Consider the following 26138-nt stretch of genomic DNA (forward strand, 5'->3'; position numbering starts at 1 on the left):
TATTTTATGACAATGTGATTGGCTCAGGCATAACATTAGAGATGTAGCCTGGGTGTTTGTGTACATTATAATACTTCAGAAATACTGCTCATTCAAGCACTAAACTCCTAAGCTAGATGTAACATTTATTTAGTTACAGAATGCTGACTTATTCTGAAAATGTTGTTGTTGTTGCTAGGTAACATTCTGAGATTCATGGGAAGAAGTTGCCAAGGGAACCGATTTGCAAAAATGTAATGACAAATACTTTACTCAGTAGGTCACTCCCATATACAGTGGGGCAAAAAAGTATTTAGTCAGCCACCAATTGTGCAAGTTCTCCCACTTAAAAAGATGAGAGGCCTGTAATTTTCATCATAGGTACACTTCAACTATGACAGACAAAACGAGAAAAAAAATCCAGAAAATCACATTGTAGAATTTTTATGAATTTATTACTTCTTTTTATAAACCCTGTTTGTCTTTTGGGCAACCCCTCCTTAAATATTTTATTTTGTCCCCCCTAACCCTCCTTCTTTCTATATCTCCCTACCTCTAACTCCCCCTTGCTCCACTCCAACTCCTCTCACACTCCCTCTCTCTCCCTTTCTCCAATTTCTCACCCCTACAGTCACTCCCCCAATTTTGACGGTGCCGGCAGGGGGCCAGGTGGTGAGTGTGAGGGAGGGAGGCTCTGCCGACCTGGTGTGCCTGGTGGATGGCAAGCCCCGTCCGCCTGTGCTCTGGTCACGCGCCGACAAGGACCTGCCTATGCCCACGGGTGAGTGGGCGGTGGAGACACGCAACGGGCGACTCCGGCTGACCAACGTCACCCGTGACCTGATGGGTTCCTATCGCTGCCAAACGGCGCCCTACAATGGCCTCAACATCAAGCCACGCCAGGCACAGGTGCAGCTCAACGTGCAATGTGAGTAGTAAAGTACTACATTTCCTATGAGTCATCTGTTTATTGAGCTCTGAGTATTATTGCGTTTGTTCTGTTCTGGTCCTGTTGACCTACATGGGGTGCAGGCTTTTGTTCCAGCCCAGTAGTAACACACCTGATGAATGAATTGAGTATGTTTTTGAGTAGATGAATCAGCTGTGGTAGTGTAACGGAGATCATTCTGAACCATGCTCACGTGATGAATAACCTTGACTGAGACCTGAAGACTTGCTTTTGTTCACCCAGGTAATGCCTACATTGTAGCTCAACAGTCAGGAGACCTGAGTTCGTACCCTGGTCAGTCAAATTAGCACTTGGCCGGTTCAAAACTGCCAAGTTGAGTTCAACTTTTGTCTTCAATCTTCATTTTTCTCACCAGCACTACATGCCTCTACATTTCCATTAAAAAAACGATTGAAAGGTGAATTTCAACAACATTATCAGTCATTACAACTCAACCATCAATTTCTTCAAATCGATAGCTAGCACTACTAGATTAGCATTGACTGCTGTCTCAATTCAATTTAAAACTCACACTGGACCGGAGTATGCTAACGGTAACCCCCAAACGGGGTTGAATGCAGTCTTACTAACAAACAAGGTCACTAATTAACAAATGGTATAATGCCACTCAGAAACCAATGCTGCTAAGTGAACAAACCTTGTTTATTGTTTACGCGAGCCATTAGTGATGACGCTAGCTAGGCTATTAGCGAACTCTCCCCTTGGTTATATTTACACTTTGTGCTCAGTAAAAGTGCTTATGCCTGCCACACTTCAATAATGCTTCCATTATGAAAGGGGCTCGTCCATAAAGTTCAGAACCCTAAAAGCGTCAGAATTCAACACCATTTCTCTTCGCTTCCCCATTCACTAACTGTAGCCTACAGTAATTGATGTTGCTAGAAGCTCGTGAAAATCCAGCTCCTGACTTTCCAGTTTCAAAATAGTGCCACTGAAGGTTGTTTTGCCATTGTTTTGTCTTCAATGCGGGCTGTGCCATGACAGCCAATGTTGAATAAAACTCTCACTGTCCTAGAAGGCTCTTCTTTAGAATGTGTTTGTGTGTAAATTGTAAAAGGAAGGTGATGCACTTTGGTGGATGGAGCGAACAATACACTCATGGCTAATAGTGAAACATAGAGGCTCAAAGAATAGCCCTGAAGCCCACATAGCTTAGTATAATATCCCTTTACATCCATTCTTTAGAATTTTTTTGTTTACAGCTTTCGTTCCAATGCCTGTATTTCCCATTAATTGTGAATGCAACATTAACAATGTGAGAAGATGTATGGTCCTCCATGTATCCTGTGATATATTCAAATAATTCAAACTTTTGATAGAGGACTGTCCATCTGTCAATGTATGAGCCCCATTGAAAAACCATTAATCTGTGAACGCTGTAGTTTCCTTTAATTGACCTGGAGTGACTACTCTATTGGGAAGCTTATGAGCCTTGAAGCCTAAACATCACAAAACAAACCTAAGTCCTAGCCCCTGCCCCCTAGGCACTTATGTAGATCTGAGAGAATTGGCCTCTGATATGCTATATGGAATTGTTGTTGCGGACACTTATACAATCCTCTCATTTCTCCACAAGTGCCTTGTGGGTAGGGACTAGGAGTTGGTTTGGGATTCAATGTAAGGGATATGCCCACACTAGCTTGCTTAGCGAATTAAACAACACTTTTAGAATAAAAGTTGCTCAGGTGCTTCAGTCTGTCCCAATAGGTGAACCCTTTTTGGTGCTAAAACCCTCTATGCAGGGTTCTTCATAGAACTCCCTGTAAATGTTTCTACCTAGAACCCTCTGTGAACATTCCTAGCAAGAAGCATTTTTTCCTCTAAAGGTTCTTCCTAGAATCCCTTATGAACAGTTCCACCAGCCTTATTCCCATTTAAAATGTCATTATTTATGACAATACATTACATATATCATAACAACACTAAGGTCATTTACACCGCCAAGTTTTATGTTAATTGAACTCTTGAATCAACACTAGAAATGTTACACAGAAAAATCTACATTAGGTTAAACTGGCCAATTTGCTATGTAATATGCAGTACAAAAATACACTGCTGGTTCACTCATACTTCCTTCTATTCTCCTACTCTCTGCTCAATAAAACAGAAAATACTAATTTGAAAGACAGAAATCATGGCAAAGATATAAATTATGTCAGTACTGTAAATGTAAAAGGGTTAAGGGAATACCAGATACGTGCACAAATATTCCTATATACTCTAGGTACAGTTAAAAATATTCTCACACCTATCTTTTTAAATGTATCAAATTACTCAAACTCCTGATCTTAAAGTTTAAACACTGAAGTAAACATTATTGCTCAGGCACTATTTAAAAGAAAGGACAAGTATTACAATAAAAACGTTTATTCAGATTCAGAAGCAGAATCCTTTTTTGCCTTCGAAAGAATCCTTCTAGCCTCTCAAAGAGACCTTTCTTCTAAAAATGGTTCTTAAGGATAACAAATGTTTGAGGTAGAACTCTCTGCCTTACAAAGAACCCTTCTCTTCCAAAAGGGGTTATTCAGATGAAAATGGTTCATGGTAGAACCCTATCCCTCCACATAGAACCCTATTGGAACTCCTTTTTGTAAGAGTGTAGCTTAGCGCAGAACGAATGCCAGCTTAATTAAAGACCACTATGACCGTGGAGCTGACATTCCAAATCCTCCCAACCCCCATCCACCATCCGTCCACATGCTTACAAAGATACTACTAGATTTACAAGGCTTGCTAATGCAGGCGGGCGGAAGGACGACACTTTCAGATGCTCGTCTAGTCCAGTCCACTTCAATGATTTATTGGCCAGGTGGCCACCCCAGTCTAGAAAGACAGAAATAAAGAGAGAGAGAAACTGAGTGTGACAGATGGATGGAGGAAGAGAGAAAGACAAACTGGGAGAAAGAGAGAGTGACAAACAGAGAGGAAGGGTTTTAGTAACAAGCAAGAGAGGGAAGAAGAGAGAGAGACAGAGAGACGGAGAAAGAGACAGAGGGAGAAAATAGAAAATGAGGGAGAGAATTATGAACAGAGAGAGGAAAACAGAGATAGGTAGATGTTGCAGAACCCCTTTTCCAGGGAACCATAGGTGCTTTGGAAACCAACGATTGCCCTTTCCTTCCCTGGATTTCTTCACTGTACCCAAACCAAAAACAGATTTAATGCATTGCTCAGTTATGTATAGAGCCATGTCCTCATGGAAGGCTCTGCCACCAGAGGTTACTCAAGCAAAAAGCAAGTTTAACTTTAAAAAAACAGATTTAAAAAAAACATTGTATCACAGCGCCTCTCTTCTTTCTAAAGATTTAATTGAACTCTTATTGCCTATCAAAGTATGAATATGTGCAGAATAAATTAATAGTGTCTAATTAGTATTTTTGTTGTCTCTTGTTGTCTTTCCAATATATAACTCTTATTTTATGATTTTTTACATTTTAATTAATGTCATATCTTATGCTGTTTTTGTATATAATTTGTCATGTATTTATACGTTTTATGTGGAACCCAGGAAGAGTAGCTGATGCCTGTGCAGCTAACGGGGATCCGAATGAACTTAACTAAACGCTCCTTCCCTCCTACTTTGTATTTATTTGTTTAGTTTATCAGGTTAGTTTTTCAACCCTTCATTTAGCACCGTTGATCGATACGCGGGAAGATGCTATAATTTTTTTTACTGTGCCTATAAGTGGACAACCCTCTTTATCTCTTCCTGCCTCCTTCTCTCCCTTTCTCCTCTTCCTCATTTTATTCTCCCTTGCCTTCCCTTTCTTTATCACTCCTCTCACCGTGACATGGATGTTCTTCTTCATTGCTATTCTCATCATCATCAATCAGACGGCATCTCACCGCATCTCTCTGTCACTATCCTTCTCCCTCTCTCTTTGTCTTTCTTTCCCTCTCTCCTATTCCCTTGCCACCTCACTCTCTCTTCTGTGTCCCTTTTGCTCTTCCTCCCTCCCTCGCTCCGTCTGAGCTCCTCAGTCATGTGCAGTCTTTCTCTCTTTCACTCTTACACCACACATGCTCTCCGTCATCTATCTTTCTCCATCACCCCCACCCTTTCTCCCTTACACTTGATGCAGATCAATCTCCCTGGAGTGTACCGTACTATAAATGTCATGTCTTCATGCATTACTACAAGAGGGTAGTGTACAAACCTGACTAACACGCTGGGAAAGCTGCGTGTGTGTGTGTGTGTGTGTGTGTGTGTGTGTGTGAGAGAGCAGATATTTGTTGTCTCCAATAAGACGGACGATGATTCTGTTTACGGGGATTATAGCATCGTGAAATTGAAACATTCTAGCGTAGCACGAGCCGCCAAGGAAAATAGATAGGGGAGACAGTAAGGCCTGTTGCGGAGTCATTTTGTCAGTGGTCCCATCCGTGCACCACGTTTCTAGGATGAAGACACCAACTGCTGACTGGCAAGATACGAAGCCACCACTACATAACTTTATCAACAAGCCTCACCTTACGTCTCTCTGCCCCCTGTTCTGTCGCTTTTCCTCCTCTCTCTTTCTCTCTCACAGCCACCTCTATCTTTTCCTCTCTCATCTCATTTATATTGTATATCTTTTTTTCCCTCCCTTTCGCTTGCTCATGGTCTCTCTCTAGGGGCTTCCACTGTTCCCATTCTCTCAATTCCTCTCAATCTTCCTTTCTTTTTTCCCTCTCTCTGACTCTCTCTCCAGAGGTTACTCCTGTGTCCTACCTCTCTCCCTCACTCACCCTCTTTCTAATTCTTGCTCTCTATCTCTCTCTCTCTCTCAATTCAATCCAATTCTCATGACGTAACAATAGACAGACATATTACCAATTTGCAATATTAACATAATTAAAATAATAATAATACATATTGTCAACGGGACAACAGTAACAGCAATAATCAAGGGTCAAAATAGCCATTCAGTGAACAGTAACAAAGGCAGAGAGGACATGGGCAGGTTTGTTGGTCTGTCAGACATTGACCCTCATTTTATGGCAGGCAGCAATGTAGTGCGCTGCCAACCCACAGCTCTCTGCATCCTCCCCCAACAGGACGGGTAGCCTATTCTCATCCGAGTGGTCTTTGAAACCTTGAATAAGGGTTTCAAATTTGGAGAAATGACACTCTCTCATTGTTTTATATTTTTTACATTTTGTCAGGAAATGCAGCTCTGTCTCGTGTTCTGCTATGGTTGCCTTTCCTCTACAGCAGCTATTCCCAAACTACACCAACTAAAAATGTGATTCACGTTTAAAAAAATATAATTAATCACATTTAAAAAAAAATCTTCATATTTTCAAACAGTCCATTTATATTTTCCAACGGGGCTATACATTAGAGTTTTTTTTTTATCTTGCCTGAGTTTCACTGCCAAAAATAAAATTATACCATCAGCCAATTTGAAAAATAAGCCACAGGAGGTTTTGACTGAGAATTAAGACGACTTTCAAGTACTAAGGCATGTATAAAAGCAACAGATACCATTAATAAGAAGGGTCTAGAAGTTAGGGTCTAGGAGCTACCGAGTGGCTAGGACAGGCAAGTCCCAAACTATTGTGGATGACTTAATTATTCCTGCTGCCACGGTTATGGCTGGGACAATGCTGGGGGAAAAGGCAAAAAGAACGATACAGACAATGCCTTCATCAAACAACACTGTTTCACGACGCATTTAGTGACATGGCAGGAGTTGTTTTGAAACAGTTACTGCTTTGCATACAAGCCAGTGAATTATATGCTTACAGCTGGATGAGTCAACAGACGTGGCGGGCCTGGCACAGCACCTGGTATATGTCTGTTACGTTTATGGGCGGTCAATTAAGGAAGACATACTCTTCTGCAAACCACTGGAAACCAGGACAACAGGAGAATATAATTTTAAAGTACTGGAAAGCTTTGTGACATAAATTGGACTTGGAATGGAATTGGAGGTCAAGATGTGTTGGTATCTGTACCGATGGTGCAAAAGCATGGACAGGGAGACATAGTGAAGTGTGTAATGCACATGCAAGCAGTTGCTCCCGACACCAATTGGGTACACTGCAGCATCCACCGAGAGGCTCTTGCTGCCATGGGAATGCCTGACAGCTTGAAAGACGTTTTGGACGCTACAATGAAAATTGATAACTTTGTTAAAGCAGGGCCCCTGAAATCTCGTGTATTTTCTGCACGATGCAATGATATGGGCAGCGACCATGTAACACTTTTACAACATACAGAAGTGCGCTGGTTTTCAAGGGGCAAGGTATTGACATGTTTTTTTAATTGAGAGACTAGCTTAAAGTTTTCTTTACTGACCATAATTTTCACTTGTCTGACCGCTTGCATGATGATGAGTTTCTCACACGACTGGCCTATCTTGGTGATGTTTTTTCTTGCCTGAATGATCTGAATCTGGGATTAGGGAGGGACTCTCCGCAAGTATTTTAAATGTGCGGGACAAAATTGAGGCTATGATTAAGAAGTTGGAGTTCTTCTCTGTCTGCATTAACAAGGACAACACACAGGTCTTTCCATCATTGTATGATTTTTTTGTGTGCAAATGAACTCAAGCTTATGGACAATGTAAAATGTTATATAGCAAAGCACCTGAGTTGGGTGTGCAATTACGCAATACTTTTCCGAAACGGATGACACAAACACCTGGATTCATTATCCCTTTAATGGCCTGCCTCAAGTCCACTTACCGATATCTGAACAAGAGAGCCTCATCAAAATTGCAGAAAGCGGTTCTGTGAAAATTTAATTTAATCAGAAGCCACTGCCAGGTTTCTGGATTGGGCTGCGCTCACAGTATCTTGCATTGGCAAATCGCTCTGTTAAGACACTGATGCCCTTTGCACCTACGTACCTATGTGAGAGTGGATTCTCGGCCCTCGCTAGCATGAAAACTAAATACAGGCACAGACTGTGTGTGGAAAATGATACTCTTCAATTACAACCCAACATTGCAGAGCTATGTGCATCCTTTCAAGCACAACCTTCTCATTAACCTGTGGTGAGTTATTCACAATATTAAATTAACAAATACAATTTAATATGTAAGATGGTTGAATAAATAGCAAAATGATTGACTATTATTATTTTAATTTGTGCCCCGGTCCTATAAGAGCTCTTTGTCACTTCCCACGAGCCGGGTTGTGACAAAAAAATCACACATTCTTATGTTTAATAAATGTATCGTATAGTGTGTGTGTGTGGCAGGCTTACAATGATGGCAAAAGACAACATTTGAGAGTGCACTGACCCTGGTGCTAGAGGTGGTATGCAGCTGGAGGTTGAATGTTTGAAGGGATACGGGACTATAACAAGTTTGGGAACCACTGCTCTACAGGGAGCCAGGCATTCCTGTGTCTACCCTTCTCAGTGGCAAGGCTGTGCCCACTGAGCCTGTACTTTGTCAAGGTTTTTCTAAGGTTTTGATCTTGGTCAAACCATCTTCCACGGTGTACAGTACTGTCAATTTAGGGCCAGGTAGCACTGCATTTTGCTTGTGCTTCCTAATAAATAATGTAATTTTGTTTTGACTGTGTTGTGTTTTGGTTTATTCTGATTGACTGGATGTTCTTGTCCTGAGGCTTCAGTGTGTTAGTAGAACAGGTTTATGAACCAGCTGGATGTGGAGACTATATTCTTTGCTCAAATCTTGTCATTGCAGGACTTGGTAATGTTAATGTATTTTAGATGTTTCCAAAACTGTCATGAAGTGCAATTGGTTCAATGACACATTCAATTAGTTTTAGCCAAATTTATTTACATTTGAATTAGTTTTTAGTGGTGTAGAATGCCCTGCATGCTTTCTCTCAGTTCATTCACTGCCTCATTTAGGTGTCCAGTTGAGCTCATTTTTAAACATAAGAAATTGTAGTGTGTGCAGTACTCTATATATGTTGTACTAATTGAGCATTCTGGTCTAATTCCCTGAGATCTGGATATTCCCTGGAAAATCATTATTTTTGACTTTTTGGGGTTCAGGCTCTGCTGTGGGTGAGAGCAGGCACAGGTCATCTGCGAACAGCAGACATTTAACCTCTGAATTGTGGTGACTAGCACCAGGGGCTGAGGATTTTTCTAGAATTGTGGCCTAGACTGCAACCCTGGCGAAGGCCCCGCCCCTGGTTAAAGAATTGTGTTATTTTCTTGACAATTTTGATGCCGCACTTATTACCAAAATACATTGATTTAATGATAGAATCAAATTATTTTCGGAAGTCGATGACTCGAGTGTACATTTTGGTATTATTTTGGTGGAGTGTGTTGGGTGTAAATATGATTGGTCGTGCGATGTTTTGGTATAAATCAAATTAGCCTTTTATTCAAGACATTGTGCTTTTTAAGGAAGTTTAGAACTCTTGTAATTATAAATCTACAGAAAACCTTCCCCAGGTTACTGTTCACACAAATGCCTATGTAATTTAAATTTGTCTCCGTTCTTAAAGCTTGGGGTTATGCGTCCTTGATTCCAGATGTCAGGGAAATAACCTACACTCAAATTAAACAGTTTTAATATAGCCAATTTAAATGTTGCACTAGTGAATTTGATCATCTCATTTAGGATTCCATCAGGTCTGCATGCTTTTTAAAATTTGGGGGCCTGACATTTCTTATAGAGCTCCTGGTCAGTAATTGGGTAGTCCAATGGATTTTTCATGAATTTTGCATGGTTCTGCGTTTGCATCAGTTTGAACGGTGTTGTAGAGTGTTTTAAAATGGATTGTCCAATATGTCACCATTTTGTATTGTTAATTTCTCTAGTTTAGATTTTTTGTAGGTTTTTCCAATTTTGCGAGAAGATGTTTATGGACTCCTCAATTAGTGTCAAATGTTTGAAGTTGTACTGTGCATTTTTGGTTCTGAGTGTACAGTACATTTATAGTTTTAAAGTCTCACAGTAATTAGGGTGTAATTCACCATCATTTGGGTCTCTGTGCTTTTGGCTTAATACTGTTTACATTTTTTTCTTTATCATTTGACAATCTGCATCAAACCAGTTTTCATCTGTGGTCTTTTTTGGTTCATTTTTTATCAATTTCAGTTGTGCTTCTTTTGCCGTTTTCCAGAATATATTGTTGATGTTTTTTATTGCTAGATGTATGCCTTCTTTACTGTTAGTGGATGTGGTATCCAGAAAACTATCTAAGAGTGTTTGAATTTTTTGGTTACTGGTTGCTTTCTGCTATTCTTATGTGCTGTTTTGGGCCCATCTGTATGAATTTTTGATTTTGTAAAGCTTACTGGGCTGTGAATGTGTGTTTGTTTCCATGTCTGTTCTTTTGAGGAACAATGTAATTTGGCTGTAATCAGACAGAGGTCTTAGTGACTTGACAGTGAAGGAGCTGGGAAAGAAAGGGTCTATGTCTGTAATCATATAGTCTACTGTGCTGTGGACAGGAGGTGAGCAACAGGTGAATCTCCCCAAAGAGTAACCTACCTTTGACAAAGTAGAGACCCAGGCTTCGACAGAGCTGCAACAGATCTCTTCCGTTTTTGTTGATGGCTCCGTCACTGTTTCTATTGGGAAGATTACGACAGTTGGGAGCAGTATGGCCTGTAAGAACGCCCTCCCCTCGTGTGGTTGTTAGAACGGGAAGTGTTCCTGTTCGCTCATTTATGTCCCCATAGACAAGCACATTTTCCTGGGACTGGAAATGGCACGTCTCTTCCTCAAGGATGGGAAATATCTCCTCTGAGTAATATGGGGATTTTGGGGGGAATATATTGTGCATAAGAACACATTTTTCTGTCAATACAAATGTGATATTTACCCATTTTGAGGGGATCAATTTGATTTTGTAGTTTGGTTTTGTAGCAAATGATCAAACCTTCAGATTCTCTGCCTCTATTGACAGAGCTGTGTTTGTGACGGCAAAATTACCTTTCTGTAGCCTGTGGGACAGTGACTGACAATGTCTGCCTTACACCATGTCTACTGCAGAATGACGACATCAACATGTTTAAGATTTTTTTACTACAGTGCTAAACTCTTTGGTCCAAAGGTTGATGAGTTCAGGCTCTCAATGTTCCACATGCTCACTGATAGCGATTTCATGTTACAAAAAGAAAGAATAGCACAGTCAAAAAATAAAGTAACTACTAACTACTATGTTGTTAATAAGAGTGAGATAAACAGGAAAACAGCAAACATTTGTTATCGTTTTCTTCATTGAACAAGTAAACTTGGAGGAGCTGTTTAATCTCACTCAATCCTACAGAGTTCTCCTGTCCACTGAGGGCCTCTGCATAATTGCACTGTTCCTGCTTTTGGGCCCTGTGGAGGGAAGGGGGGCAAGGTCTGGGTGAGTGTGGGTCAGTGGGGCGTAGCGGTGTTCGGGGTGGTGAGGGGTTGCAGCTTCTCTCTCTCATCTCTCCCTCATTCTTGCCTTCCAAAGAATAAATATTCTTCCAAAAATGGTTCTTAAGATGTTAAAGGTTCTATATAGAACCCTTTGCCTTACAAAGGGGTTCATCTGATCAAAACAGTTATTGGTAGAACCCTATCCCTCTTCAAAGAACCCTATTGGAACCCTTTTTTCTAAGAGTGTAGGTATTCTGCTCTAAGGAAGTGAGTGATTCTTACAATGAGAAGATTCAAGCTTGCGTACTCAGATATAATAATAATAATTTACTGGATTCCAGTATCCCAAAGCACTTTACCTAGGCTAGCACTGACAACTTCTTTATTGAGGTAAATGTACTTACTACGACTGTGATATGTGGTTGTCTCACCTAGCTACCTTAAGAGGAATGCACTTACTCTAAGTCGCACTGGATAAGAGTGTCTTCTAAATGACAAAAATGTCAAATGTACAATTACCAGGCCTTGGTATCAACTCCACAATCTACACTTCATCTCCCTTATCGTCCAGGTCTCTTTGAAACACGGCCAAAACATAGTCTATAATTACACAGCCATTGCCAATAAAGACAAAATTCAATGGTGGCTTAAGGCTAACGTCGTGTGAACCCTAACGTTTGTGACCCCATACGTAACGTGGCATCGTTAGCTCTGCATTAGCATCCTTTGCTAATAAGTAGCCTATTAGCTTAATGGCAGCGCGGGGTGATTTGCAGCAGTATAATTCTGCTACGGTGCTAGCCATTGGACCTGGAGGCTAGTCAGTCATTCTCCGTGGATAGCTTCTGACATGTTAATTACACACGATTAGTGCTTAGCACGACGCTAACGTCTGCGCCTCGTGGCGTCCGATCCATCATGTCGACATATCAGTTTTCACATGTCAGGTGTGACGTCTCTCTTGCTCCTTGTCTTTATTCTCCTGCAGGGTACTGTATGCAGGGAGAGGTTCCTGGGATAAGCTGTAGAGGCCAGGGTTTTATTCCACAAAATTCATTGATTATCAAGCGGCTTAGTATTGTTTTCTTACGTCTTAAGGCGTAAAGAACAATACTAAACCACTGATCATGATTCAAGGTTTCTCCTCCTTTCATTATGTTGCTGGGACCATTGTTGTGAAGACACCTATCTCCTTTTCTGCTTTCTTACTCTTCCCTCCACCCTCTCTCTCTACCTCCCTTTCTTGCATTATTCCATTAAAGATCTGTCTTTCTCAAAAACTGTGAGAGGAGGCTATTTGGGAACACTTTATTTGAAGGCTACCTACATAAGGATGTCATAACACGTTTATAACCCATACATAACTTATTAATTAACACTATTTTCCTCCTTCACTCAGACGCTCCAGTCCTGGACCCGGTCTTTCAGGATGTCCGTTCACCCAACTACCAGTTTGTGACGTTGCGCTGCCTCATTCAGAAGTCCAACCCGGCACGAGTGGCCAGTGTCCGCTGGGTCCGAAACGGCGAGCCCCTGTCCTCCCTGACCCCGAACCCGCAGGAGAACCCGCAGCTGAAATTCAAGCTGGACCCCAGCAACAACGGCACATACGAGTGTCGCGTCAGCAACGGCGTGGGCAGCTCCACCTGCACCTTCAACGTCTCGTGTGAGTACCAGAAGAGGTTGGAGTTCCTGGTAGTGTTAGGGTCAATTCCATATCAATTCAGTCCTTTCAGGATGTCCAATTTAGGATTGCAGTGTTTGGTTTTCAACAGACATAATGGGACCCATATGGTTATGGCTACAAGATGAAAAGAGAGCAGTTTCTCATGTCATAAAATATAGGACTGAAAATGAAGTGCATTACAACTTTTAAAACATTTACAAATGGGCGTCTGACCCTCTGATACACAAATGGGCGTCTGACCCTCTGATACACAATTCATAAAGTACCAAACCAACCAACCAAAACTCCCACTCCCTCTTCTCCTTCTTCTTTCTCCCTCCTCCAACACTGTAGCCCGTCCATACAACGCAGAGTTTTACTTTGATACGCCCAACCCCATCCGCATTCAGAAGGTCAACAACTACTCCTACAACCTCCAGTGGACCCAGAGAGAGCCGGCAGCTACAGACCGCATCATCGGCTACTGGGTCAACGTCCGCACGGTGGGTCACACACACACACACACACGCGCGCGCACACGCACACTGCTTAAGGAGCCTCACACACACTGCAGAAAGAGTCACACACACATTGCAGAAAGAGTCCCCCACACATTGCAGAAGGAGCCTGCACACATGCGCACACACACACACTCACTCACTCACTGACCCACTCACTCAGGAGCACTATATTGAGTGTTGTGTGAAGTGAAATAAGTGAACGTGGGCCTTCATAATTTGAGCCAGGGGAATAGCTGAGGCTGTGTTGGGAGTGGACAGTGGATCGATGGGAGCTACTGCATTAACAACACTCTCTGAGCAGCCAAGATCCAGAGTGACACCTCTCTCCACCCTTCTCTTCCTCTCCTCCTAGCTACATGCCTCTCCTCTCCCCTTTCCCCTCTTCCTCTCTATCCTCCCCTTTCCCCTCTTCCTCTCTATCCTCCCCTCTCCTCTCCTCTATTTTATTTTCTTGTCCTCTCCTCTATTATCCTTTCACTCCCTTCTCCTCCTCTTTCCTCCTCTCCTCTTCCACTTTCTTCTCTATTCTCCTTTCTCCTCCTCTCTGCCTCTTCTCCCCTCATATTGCCCATCTCCACCTCTCCTCTTCCTCTATTCTCCTCTCCCCTTTCTTCTCCTCCCCTTCTCTCTTCCTCTACTCTCCACCCTCTCATCCCCTCTCCATTCCTCTCATCTCCTCCACCCCCCTCTCCTCATGCTAATTGAGGACAGATACTCTCTGACAGATACAACTTCTCTTTATAAAGTTGGCAGTCCCACCTCCAGCCCCCCTATTCCAGTCTCCTGCTCAAAAGTCTCCTGCTCAAAACGCATATCCTCCCTAATCATGACAGTGGCAGTGTCACATGGAAAATGACTCCATTGTTGTAACAGCAGGGTGGGCAGTTTCAAACGTCGCAGGTTGACGTTTATTATCATGAGTCTTGCCCTGGAGGTAGAACTGAGTGGTTTCCACTAGATGGGCCAGAGCCAAAGTCAGAATTGACTATATTAGATACTAGATACAAGTGTTATTCACAGAATTAAAGATAGACTTTTCCTTAATGCAACAGCAGTGTCAGATTAAAAAAAACTTTACGGAAAAAGCATAATCTGAGAACGGCGCTCAGAGCCCAAAACAGCCAGAGAAATATACAAATATCCATTTTGGAGTCAACAGAAGTTAGAAATACCACCATAAATATTCACTTAACTTTGATGATCTTCATCAGAAGGCACTCCCAGGAATCCCAGTTCGGCAATAAATGACTGCTTTGTTCCTTGAAGTCCATCATTTATGTCCAAATAGCCACTTGTTGTTAGCGTGTTCAGCCTACTAATTCATCATCATGAGGCGCAAGCACTTCGTCCAGACAAAAACTTCCGTTACAGTCCTTTAGAAACATGTCAAACGATGTATGGAATCAATCGTAGGATGTTTTTAACATAAAACATCAATAATGTTCCAACCGGAGAATTCCTATGTCTGAAGAAAAGCACTGGAACGAGAGGTATATCTGTCGGGAGTGCGCATCACGAGCCTGAGACACTCTGCCAGACCACTGACTCAAAGAGGTCTCACGAGCCTCTCCTTTATAGGAGAATCCTCATTCAAGTTTCTAAAGACGGTTGACATCTAGTGGAAGCCGTAGGAAGTGCAACTTGACTCCATAGACACTGTGTATTCGGTAGGCCAAGCTTTGAAAATCTACAAACCTCAGATGTCCCACTTCCTGGTTGGATTTTTCTCAGGTTTTCGCCTGCCATATGAGTTCTGATATACTCACAGATATCATTCAAACAGTTTTAGAAACTTCAGAGTGTTTTCTATCCAATATTAATATTAATATGCATATATTAGCATCTGGGACAGAGTAGGAGGCACTTCACTCTGGCCACGGTATTCATCCAAAAGTGAAAATGCTGCCCCCTATCCCAAAAAGATTAGAAGAAACCTCCAACAGTATGGTATAAAGCCTTAACAAAATGACAGCTAATTACAGCTACAACCAAAGTTTCTCAATGTACAGTATACGTACAGTACCAGTCAATAGTTTAGACACACCTACAGTACTTATTCCAGGGCTTATGTTTATTTTTACTATTTTCTACATTGTAGAATATTAGTGAAGACATCAAAAACTATGAAATAACACATATGGAATCATTGTAGTAACCAAAAAAAGTGTTAAAAAAATAAAACATATATTTTATATTTGAGATTCTTCAAAGTAGCCACTCTTTGCATTGAGGACAGCTTTGCATACTCTTGGCATTCTCTCAACTAGCTTCATGAGGTAGTCACTTACTCATGAATGAATTTCAATTAACAGGTGTGCCTTGTTAAAAGTTTATTTGTGGAATGTTTTACTTCTCAATGCATTTGTTTCAATCCGTTGTGTTGTGGCAAGGTAGGGTTGGTATATAGAAGATGGCCCTATTTGGTAAAAGACCAAGTCCATATTATGGCAAGAACCGCTCAGATAAGCAAAGAGAAATGACAGTCCATCATTACTTTAAGACATGATGGTCAGTCAATCAGGAAAATGTCAAGAACTTTGAAAGTTTTATGTGCTATGATGAAACTGGCTCTCATGAAGACCGCCACAGGAAAGGAAGACCCAGAGTTACCTCTGCTGCAGATGATACAAGCATTAGAGTTAACTGCACCTGATTACAGCCCAAATAAATTCTTCACAGAGTTCAAGTAACGGACACATCTCAACATCAACTTTTCAGAGGAGACTGAGTGAATCAAGCCTTCATGGTCGAAATGCTGAAAAGAAACCACTACTAAAGGACACCAATAATAAGAAGAGACTTGCTTGGGCCAAGAAATTTCTGATCCATATTTGAAATTTTTGATTCCAATCGCTGTGTCTTTGTGAGACGTAGAGTAGGTGAACGGATGATCTCTGAGTGTGTAGTTCCCAATGTGAAGCATGTGATGGTGTCGGTTTGCTTTGCTGGTGACACTGCCAGTGATTTATTTAGAATTCAAGGCACACTTAACCAGCATGGCTACCACAGCATTCTGCAGCGATACGCCATCCCATCTGGTTTGCGTTTAGTGGGAATATCATTTGTTTTTCAACAGGGCAATGACCCAATACACACCTCCAGGCTGTGTAAGGGCTATTTGACCAAGAAGGAGAGTGGTGGAGTGCTGGATCAGATGACCTGGCCTCCACATGGTTTGTGATGAGTCGTACCGCAGAGTGAAGGAAAAGCATCCAACAAGTGCTCAGCATATGTGGGAATTCCTTCAAGACTGTTGGAAAAGCATTCCTCGTGAAGCTGGTTGAGAGGATTCTAAGAGTGTGCAAAGCTTTCATCAAGGCAAAGGGTGGCTACTTTGAAGAATCTCAAATATAACATATATTTTATAACATGTACTTTTTGGGTTAATGCATGTTTCCATATGTGTTCTTTAATTTTTTTGATGTCTTCACTTTTTTTTTCCTTTTTTTTTTTTTTTTTTTTTACATTTTACCCCCTTTTTCTCCCCAATTTCGTAGTATCCAATTGTTAGTAGCTACTATCTTGTCTCATCGCTACAACTCCCGTATGGGCTCGGGAGAGACTAAGGTTGAAAGTCATGCGTCCTCCGATACACAACCCAACCAAGCCGCACTGCTTCTTAACACAGCGCACATCCAACCGGAAGCCAGCTACACCAATGTGTTGGAGGAAACACCGTGCACCTGGCATCCTTGGTTAGCGCGACTGCGCCCGGCCCGCCACGGGAGTCGCTGGTGCGCGATGAGACAAGGATATCCCTACCGGCCAAGCCCTCCCTAACCCAGGCGACGCTATGCCAATTGTGCGTCGCCCCACGGACCTCCCGGTCGCGGCCGGTTACGACAGAGCCTGGGCGCGAACCCAGAGTCTCTGGTGGCACAGCTGGCGCTGCAGTACAGCGCCCTTAACCACTGCACCACCCGGGAGGCCCGATGTCTTCACTATTATTATATAATGTAGAACATTGTATAAATAAAGAAAAACTCCTGAATGAGTAGGTGTGTCCAAACTTTTGACTGGTACTGTATATTTAACACAAAACAAGCATAGACTTACATAAGAAAACAACATGAATGTATGTACACTGAACAAAAATATTAACGCAACATGTTTTGTTGGTGCCTTGTTTCATGAACTGAAATTGAAATCAGAGACATTTTCCAAATTCACAAAAAGCTTATTTCTCTGTCTGCAACAAACCCTTTTGTGGGGAAAAATATATTCTGATTGGCCTGCCCAGGCTCCCCAGTGTAAACCCACAGTTCCAAGGCTATGCTTGCACATTACATTACAAAATAATACTCTCCAAAATGACAATGAAAATATTCAAAGTTCACAAAAAGAATAATCCACCACTTTAGGTAAGTAAGTTAATAAAGAGTTGCTTCAGAAGGCATAAAGTGCTGTTAGAATGAAGAGGATTACACCAAATTGTTGCAGACAATACCTGTGTTCCAATACTGATAATAACCGCACTAACCATATAATTTGTGGCGTAAATTGAGTATATAGTATACTTATTGGTCACAGTATGGATATCGTTAGTATGCCAAAAGTAAAACTAAATTCGTCAAAATATGATGTATGCACGCAGAGGACACATTTTCTGTACTTTAGGGCCCATAATGCAATTCTTCAGGAAATGGGCATGACTATACATCGTTTTCAGATTTGAAGAAAATGAGAGCGTATACAAATTCATTGCTTTAACTAATTATGACAAATGTTAAGAAAATGTTGAGCAGTGTAATACAGTCGCTTGCGAAAGTATTCACCCTCTTGGCATTTTTCCTATTTTGTTGCCTTACAACCTGGAATTAGAACAGATTTTTGGGGGGGTTGTATCATTTGATTTAAACAACATGCCTATCACTTTGAAGATGCAAAGCAGTTTTTATTGTGAAACAAACAAGAAATAAGACAAAAAACTGAACTTGAGGGTGCATAACTATTCACACCCCCAAAGTCAATACTTTGAAGAGCCACCTTTTGCAGCAATTGCAGCTGCAAATCTCTTGGGGTATGTCTCTATCAGCTTGGCACATCTAGGCACTTGGATTTTTGCCCGTTTTTCAAGGCAAAACTACTCCAGCTCCTTCAAGTTGGATGGGTTCCGCTGGTGTACAGCAATCTCCAGGACATTTAAATGTTTCCCCTTAAACCACTTGAGTGTTGCTTTAGCAGTATGCTTAGGGCCATTGTTCTGCTGGAAGGTGAACCTCTGTCCCAATCTCAAATCTCTGGAAGACTGAAACAGATTTCCCTCAATAATGTCCCTGTATTTAGTGCCATCCATCATTCCTTCATTTCTGACCAGTTTCCCAGTCCCTGCCAATAAAAAAAACATGTCACCACCATGCTTCACTGTGGGGATGCTGTTCTTGGGGTGATGGGAGGTGTTGGGTACGCGCCAGAGAGAGTGTTTTCTTTGATGTCCAAAAAGCTCAATTTTAGACTCATCTGACCAGAGTACCTTCTTCCATATGTTTGGGGAGTCTCCCACTCCCCTTTTGCAGAACACCAAATGTGTTTTCTTATTTATTTCTTTAAGCTATGGCTTCCAATCTTCGCTGTGGAGGTTTGCAGCTCCTTCAGGGTTATCTTTGGTCTCTTTGTTGCCTCTCTGATTAAGGCCCTCCTTGCCTGGTCTGTGAGTTTTGGTGGGCGGCCCTCTGTTGGCAGGTTTGTTGTGGTGCCACATTCTTTCCATTTTTTAATAATGGATTTAAGGGTGCTCCATTGGATGTTAAAAGTTTCTGATATTTTTTTATAACCCAACCTTGATCTGTACTTCTCCAGAACTTAGTCCCTGACCTGTTTGGAGAGCTCCTTGGTCTTCATGGTGCCACTTGCTTTGTCGTGACCTTTGCTTAGTGGTGTTGCAGACTCCGGGGCCTTTCAGAACAGGTGAATATATATATATTTAGATTATGTGACACTTAGATTGCACACAGGTGGACTTTATTTAACTAATTATGTGACTTCTGAAGGTAATTGGTTGCACCAGATCTTATTTTTTGGCTTCAAAGCAAAGGGGGTGAATACATATGCACGCACCACTTTTCTGTTTTTTATTTTTTCAATTCATATTTTGAAACAAGTTATTTTTTTCATTTCACTTCACCAGTTTGGACTATTTTGTGTATGTCCATTACATGAAATCAAAATGAAAAATCCATTTAAATTACAGGCTGTAATGCAACAACATAGGAAAAACACAGAGAGGGATGAATACTTTTGCAAGGCACTGTAAAATAATTTATTTTCAAATAAGTTATCTTACACGTTATGTTGGCTGACAATTTGTTAGCTACTCTGTTCTAACGAATCACATAGCATATCATTACAGCAGTATGTAGCATTATGTTAGCTAGCTATGTTAGTTGGCTACTTATACATCAAACTTGCGAGTATATTAACTATAGGCTATCTAACTACACAACGTTTGTTGACTTGATTATACACTTCATTCTTAGCTAAATGGTATGCGTTCTCAATGGACATTTGGCTGCTTTCGTAAATTCGCTCTGGCTATCTTCTCCAATTTCAGAGCACTCTCGTCTGTATACCAGAGTTCAGAATAATGAATATAAGAGCGCTCAACACCCGTTGAATATGGCCGGAGGCAAAAAGGCGTAATTAAATTGTTGCCAGCAGCACAGTTACAGTCACCGACGCTCTGGATAACATGAAACGGCCTAACCAGCTCTGCTAGGGCGAGAAAAATGGTCAGAGTGGTCTCATTTGTGTCTGGAAGTAGCTAACACGCTAGTCAATGTTAGCTTGGGTGCTTGAATGCCGTTGCAAGGTCAGAACGCTCAAATCAACCCACTCCTCGGCCAGAGCATCCAGTGTGCGCTCCATGAGCGAAACGCTCTGAATTTACAAACACACAATTTGATAACACTCTGAATTAACGTGAGCACTCTGGCACTCCACATTGCATTTAAGAACACACCCGAAGTCGTAAAATGTCTAACTAGTCATTTATTATGCTAACTAGCTAGCAAGAGGTTGCATTGGAACAGCATCAACTTCCGGTAGGGCAAAGAGCTAGTACGCTCAACTGAAAGCATACTGTTAGTTTACTGTATACTAAAATTGATTAATAGTGTATAGCATATAGTATATACTCATGAATTAAGTATGTAGTATACAGTATGTTAGTATGTGTATTCGAACACAGCTAATAAGTGAAAGGAGCTCTGCATTAACACACCATCACTTCCTGATTAGCCATGTCACATGACAGAGGTCAGGGTAACATTAACTGAGCATATTGCAAACAGCCAGCAGGGGGAGACAAGCATCTTAAAGGTGAGCATCAATGCCATTGTAACAGAACAGACCATATCGTAAAAATGTCTGTCTTAATTTAAGGTTAGGATTAGGCATTAGTGGTAGCAGTGTGTTTAGGGTTAGGTTTAAAATAATATTGTATTACTTTATGGCTGTGCCAGCTATTAACCACGCTATAGAGCTGCCTCCAGTACATGAGTCATCTTAATAAATGCCAAATCTGCTTTGTTTTCGCTTCTTCCTCTTTCTTCTTCCTCTGTCTTCTTCCTCTGTCTTGAAGCCTGTGATGAATATACCCCCCCCCACCAGCCACTAACTATTGGTATTGGTTGTTGCAGTAAGGGAAACACATATGAGAGTGTGTAGGGCTATGTGTACAAATTGGTTGTTTTACTTGACTGTTAATATTGAGGTTGTTTTACGTTAATGTATTTCCTGTCTTGGAGCTGATATGTCATGACATGACATGTGCTATTAAATGTATACTCTACATAGTATGCAATGCAATAACTACAAATAGCTACTGTAAGCAAAATGTCGACCCTACATAGTTGCATAGCACAAAAATGCAGATGTGTGCAGTCCCGCAATTATAAACTCGACGTAAGTATACAGTATGGCCAGAGAGACGGAGAGGGTAAGGGAGGGATAGCGGAACAGAGCGGGAGTGAGAAGAAGAGAGAGAGAGGAAGAGAGGAAGTATCTTGATGAATTATATAAGAGCGGCAGGATTCCTCCCCCAAAAAGCACACACACAATCACACAAGGACACACACACACACCTGGGGGTCAGATTGGGTAGAGAGGAAATTGGGGGGCGGAATTAGCCAGCTTGCATTTGTGCGGCTGAATAGCTAATCGTCAGGTCTTTAAAACTCATACCTTACAGTAAGTAAGCGTCGGCTGGGAAACATGGGACTTAGCATCTCCCTAGTTGGCAGGATATATTTTTTGAGTGAGTTTGAGCGCTCCTTCTGCTCTTCAATGTGTATAGTTTTTGGGGTTGTTGAATGATAGCGTGATAACTGAGAGATGGAATACACCACTGCCAATTTGGCCAATTGTCTTTGCTAGGAAGTTCATCAATGTATAGTACGTAAGGAAGAAGCAACTCTAAAAGGACAATAGAACTAAGGTCCAGGTAGAAGATAATGGAACCTACACACTAAAAACGAATGGTTCTATATATGGTTACAACACTTATTGGGGCTCTAAATGACCCCTTTTATGGTTCTATAAAGAACCTTTCTCAATCTTAAAGGTTCTTTGTAGAACCTTTTGAATAACAATACATTTTAAAAGTTTTTTTAGGTTAGTAAGTCCATGGATATTATTTGTGTGTTAATTGAAGTTGAATCAGGCTCAATGGGTTCTTTGAGTCATCATTGTTCCACATAGGACTATCACCCTCCCCAAAGAACCCTCCTTTCTTAGTGTGTATCAGATATTTATGTAGTTGTTGCTGTATATCATCTCAAGGATCGGACCATTTTTTCAATTTTAATCTAAAATGACATACCCAAATCTAACTTCCTGTAGCTCAGGAATCGAAGCAAGGATCTAAACTCAGCAAAAAAAAGAAACGTCCTCTCACTGTCATCTGTGTTTATGTTCAGCAAACTTAACATGTGTAAATATTTGTATGAACATAATATTCAACAACTGAGACAAACTGTTCCACAGACATGTGACTAACAGAAATGTAATAATGTGTCCCTGAACAAAGGGGGGATCAAAATCAAAAGTTACAGTCAGTATCTGGTGTGGCCACCAGCTGCATTAAGTACTGCAGTGCATCTCCTCCTCATGGACTGCACCAGATTTGCCAGTTCTTGCTGTGAGATGTTACACCAAGGCACCTTCAAGTTCTGGGACATTTCTGGGGGGGAATGGCCCTAGCCCTCACCCTCCGATCCAACAGGTCCCAGATGTGCTCAATGGCATTGAGATCCGGGCTCTTCACTGGCCTTGGCAGAACACTGACATTCCTGTCTGGCATGAAATCATGCACATAACGAACAGTATGGCTCGTGGCATTGTCATGCTGGAGGGTCATGCCAGTATGAACCTGCAGGAAGGGTACCACATGAGGGAGGAGGATGTCTTCCCTGTAACGCACAGCGTTGAGATTGCCTGCAATGACAACAAGCTCAGTCCGATGATGCTGTGACACACCGACCCAGACCATGACAGACCCTCCACCTCCAAATCGATCCCGGTCCAGAGTACAGGCCTCGGTGCAACGCTCATTCCTTGGACGGTAAAAGCGAATCCGACCATCACCCGTGGTGAGACTAAAGTGCGACTCGTCAGTGAAGAGCACTTTTGCCAGTCCTGTCTGGTCCAGTGACGGTGGGTTTGTGCCCATGGGAAACGTTGTTGCCGGTGATGTCTGGTGAGGATCTGCCTTACAACAGGCCTACAAACCCTCATTCCAGCCTCTCTCAGCCTGTTGCGGACAGTATGAGCACTGATGGAGGGATTGTGCGTTCCTGGTGTAACTCGGGCAGTTGTTGTTGCCATCCTGTACCTGTACCGCAGGTATGACGTTTGGATGTGCTGATCCTGTGCAGGTGTTGTTACACGTGGTCTGCCACTGCGAGGACGATTAGCTGTCCGTCCTGTCTCCCTGTAGCGCTGTCTTAGGCGTGCCACAGTACAGACATTGCCATTTATTGCCCTGGCCACATCTGCAGTCCTCATGCCTCCTTGCAGCATGCCTAAGGCACGTTCACGCAGATGAGCAGGGACCCTGGGCATCATTCTTTTGGTGTTTTTCAGAGTCAGTAGAAAGGCCTCTCTAGTGTCCTAAGTTTTCATAACTGTGACCTTAATTGCCTACCTTCTGTAAGCTGTTAGTGTCTTAATGACCGTTCCACAGGTGCATGTTCATTAATTGTTTATGGTTCATTGAACAAGCATGGGAAACAGTGTTTAAACTCTTTACAATGAAGATCTGTGAAGTTATTTGGATTTTTATGAATTATCTTTGAAAGACAGGTCCTGAAAAGGGTTGTTTCTTTTTTTGCTGAGTTTACATATTATTGATACCATTTTGAAAGGAAGCACTTAAGTTTTTGGAAATTAATGTTGGAGAATATAACACATTAGATCCCCCCATCATCTTTGAAATGTAAAAGAAAGGTCAAAGTGTAATATTCCAGGTTTAGGCACAGTTCTGTTTTTGGCCGCTAGATGGCAGCAGTGTATGTGCAAAGTTTTAGACTGATTCAATGAACCATTGCATTTATGTTCAAAATGTTGTATCAAGACTGCCAAAATGTGCCTAATTGGTTTATTAACCTGTTGCTTCTACTCGGGACGCTTGCGTCCCAACTAGAGCTCTGGAAATGCAAATGCGCTACGCTAAATGCTAATAGTATTAGTTAAAACTCAAAAGTTCATTAAAATACACATGCAGGGTATCGAATTAAAGCTACACTCGTTGTGAATCCAGGCAACAAGTCAGATTTTTAAAATGCTTTTCGGCGAAAGCATGAGAAGCTATTATCTGATAGCATGCAACACCCCAAAAGATCCACAGGGGACGTAAACAAAATAATTAGCATTTCGGCGTTACACAAACCGCACAATAAAATAGAAAACATTCATTACCTTTCACCATCTTCTTTGTTGCCACTCCTAGATGTCCCATAAACACTATTTGGGTCTTTATTTCGATTAAATCGGTCCATATAAAGCCTAGATATCGTTATATGTAGACTGTGTGATAAACGAAAAAAACATCGTTTCAAAACGTAACGTCATTTTTTAAAATTCAAAAAGTCGACGATAAACTTTCACAAAACACTTCGAAATACGTTTGTAATGCAACTTTAGGTATTAGTAAACGTTAATAAGCGATAAAATTCATCAGGAGGTGATGTAAAGATCATTAGCTGTCCGTCTGGAAAAATGTCCGGCTAGAAACTCAACGAAAATTAGATACGGTGTCCTGCATGTGTTTGACCAAGAAAAAACTCGAAGGGAAATGACAAGACTCTAGACACCGTGTGGAAGCTGTAGGTACTGCAACCTCAGTCAATTAATTGTGGTTCACCTTTATCAATGGGTTCAAGTAGCGCATGGATATATTTTCCCATTTTCAGTGATCAGTTTTTCCTGTGCTTTTCGATGTAAATGCCGTTCTGGTAAAGCCACAGCAGTGATTTAACCATTTTTTGTAACGTCTGAGTGTTTTCTATCCACACAGACTAAGCAAATGCATATACTATATTCCTGGCATGAGTAGCAGGGCGCTGAAATGTTGCGCGATTTTTAACAGAATGTTCAAAAAAGTAGAGGGTCGACTGAAGAGGTTAATACACTTTCAAGTTCATAACTGTGCACTCTCCTTAAACTAACAAATCATTTTTCAAGTTAGAACCCATATAATAGTTATTAACATTGTACAATTTATGTTCTTCCCATATAAAAACCACAAAGACTGCATGAAAGCCCCGAACACAAGATATCAGTGTTATGTAGATGGAAGACGTTAGTTAAACGCGGTAGCTCTATAACTAGCTAACGGTAGCAAGCTAGCTTAATCACTAGCTAACGGTAGCAAGCTAGCGCTATCACTTCCATGCTCACAGAAGCCCTTGACAATGCTCTGTCTCTGCTGGTGCTCCTGGCTGTTTGAAATGCTTTAGAAGCCACGTTGATGGTAAGGACAGCATCGACTTTGAGAAGCAACTTCTTGCTGAAGCCCTCCTTCCATTGTTGTTAGCCGTGGAAGTTCTCAGGGATAAAATGTGCAATTGCTAGCTAGCTCGATAGTTTTAAGTCTTTAACCTACGAGTATACGCTACACTCGCAGTAACATCTGCTATCCATGTCTAAGTGACCAATAAAATTTGATTTGATATGAAAGGTGAGAATGGATTTATATTTCCCCACCATGTGACGCTGAGCGCGGGGCATTGTGGGATTGGTTACAAAGTTAGAGTTGATTTGGAGAAAAACTCAAAACAACATTGCAATATTATAAAAAAAATATTTAAGAGTTTGTAATTTAGGAATGTTTTCGTCAGGCAGATTGTTCAATAGGGACTTTGAAATTGGAAGTCTATCCATGTCCTGAGGACATTGGGAAATGCCTTTAAAACCAGGTGATAAAGGTGCAACAGTGAGCGCTATTACCCTCAAGTAGGCTTGGGTTTTGCAAGGCTGTTTTGAACGGGGTTGGATGCTCGTAATCCCATGACTCTGGATCAGAAGAATGCGTGTTTCTTCTAGTGGTGGACACTTGTTTATTTTTTGTTTTTATTTGAACTATATCCCAAAACGTAACCCTTACAGTAACCATTCGGGAATGAGTGCCTAAACTTAATGTTTTAACCCTATCCAAAACCTTAACCTTCTAAATTTGACATTTGGAGCAACTTCTACATTTTACATTTGGAGAAATGTGGATAAAC

General features: G+C 41.5%; 1 protein-coding gene across 1 annotated transcript in view; it reads left to right on the forward strand.

Moving 5' to 3' along the window:
* The window catches only part of LOC115102815 (MAM domain-containing glycosylphosphatidylinositol anchor protein 1-like), a 397798-nt gene that overhangs the window by 282265 nt on the left and 89395 nt on the right, over positions 1-26138 (forward strand). The window contains exons 9-11 of the mRNA XM_029623129.2: positions 611-907; positions 12629-12895; positions 13250-13398. Of these exons, the coding sequence (XP_029478989.2) occupies positions 611-907; positions 12629-12895; positions 13250-13398 (713 nt within the window). The remainder of the gene's footprint in view (positions 1-610; positions 908-12628; positions 12896-13249; positions 13399-26138) is intronic.

The sequence above is a fragment of the Oncorhynchus nerka genome, linkage group LG28 (genome assembly GCF_034236695.1).
Source record: "Oncorhynchus nerka isolate Pitt River linkage group LG28, Oner_Uvic_2.0, whole genome shotgun sequence".
Lineage (NCBI taxonomy): Eukaryota > Metazoa > Chordata > Actinopteri > Salmoniformes > Salmonidae > Oncorhynchus > Oncorhynchus nerka.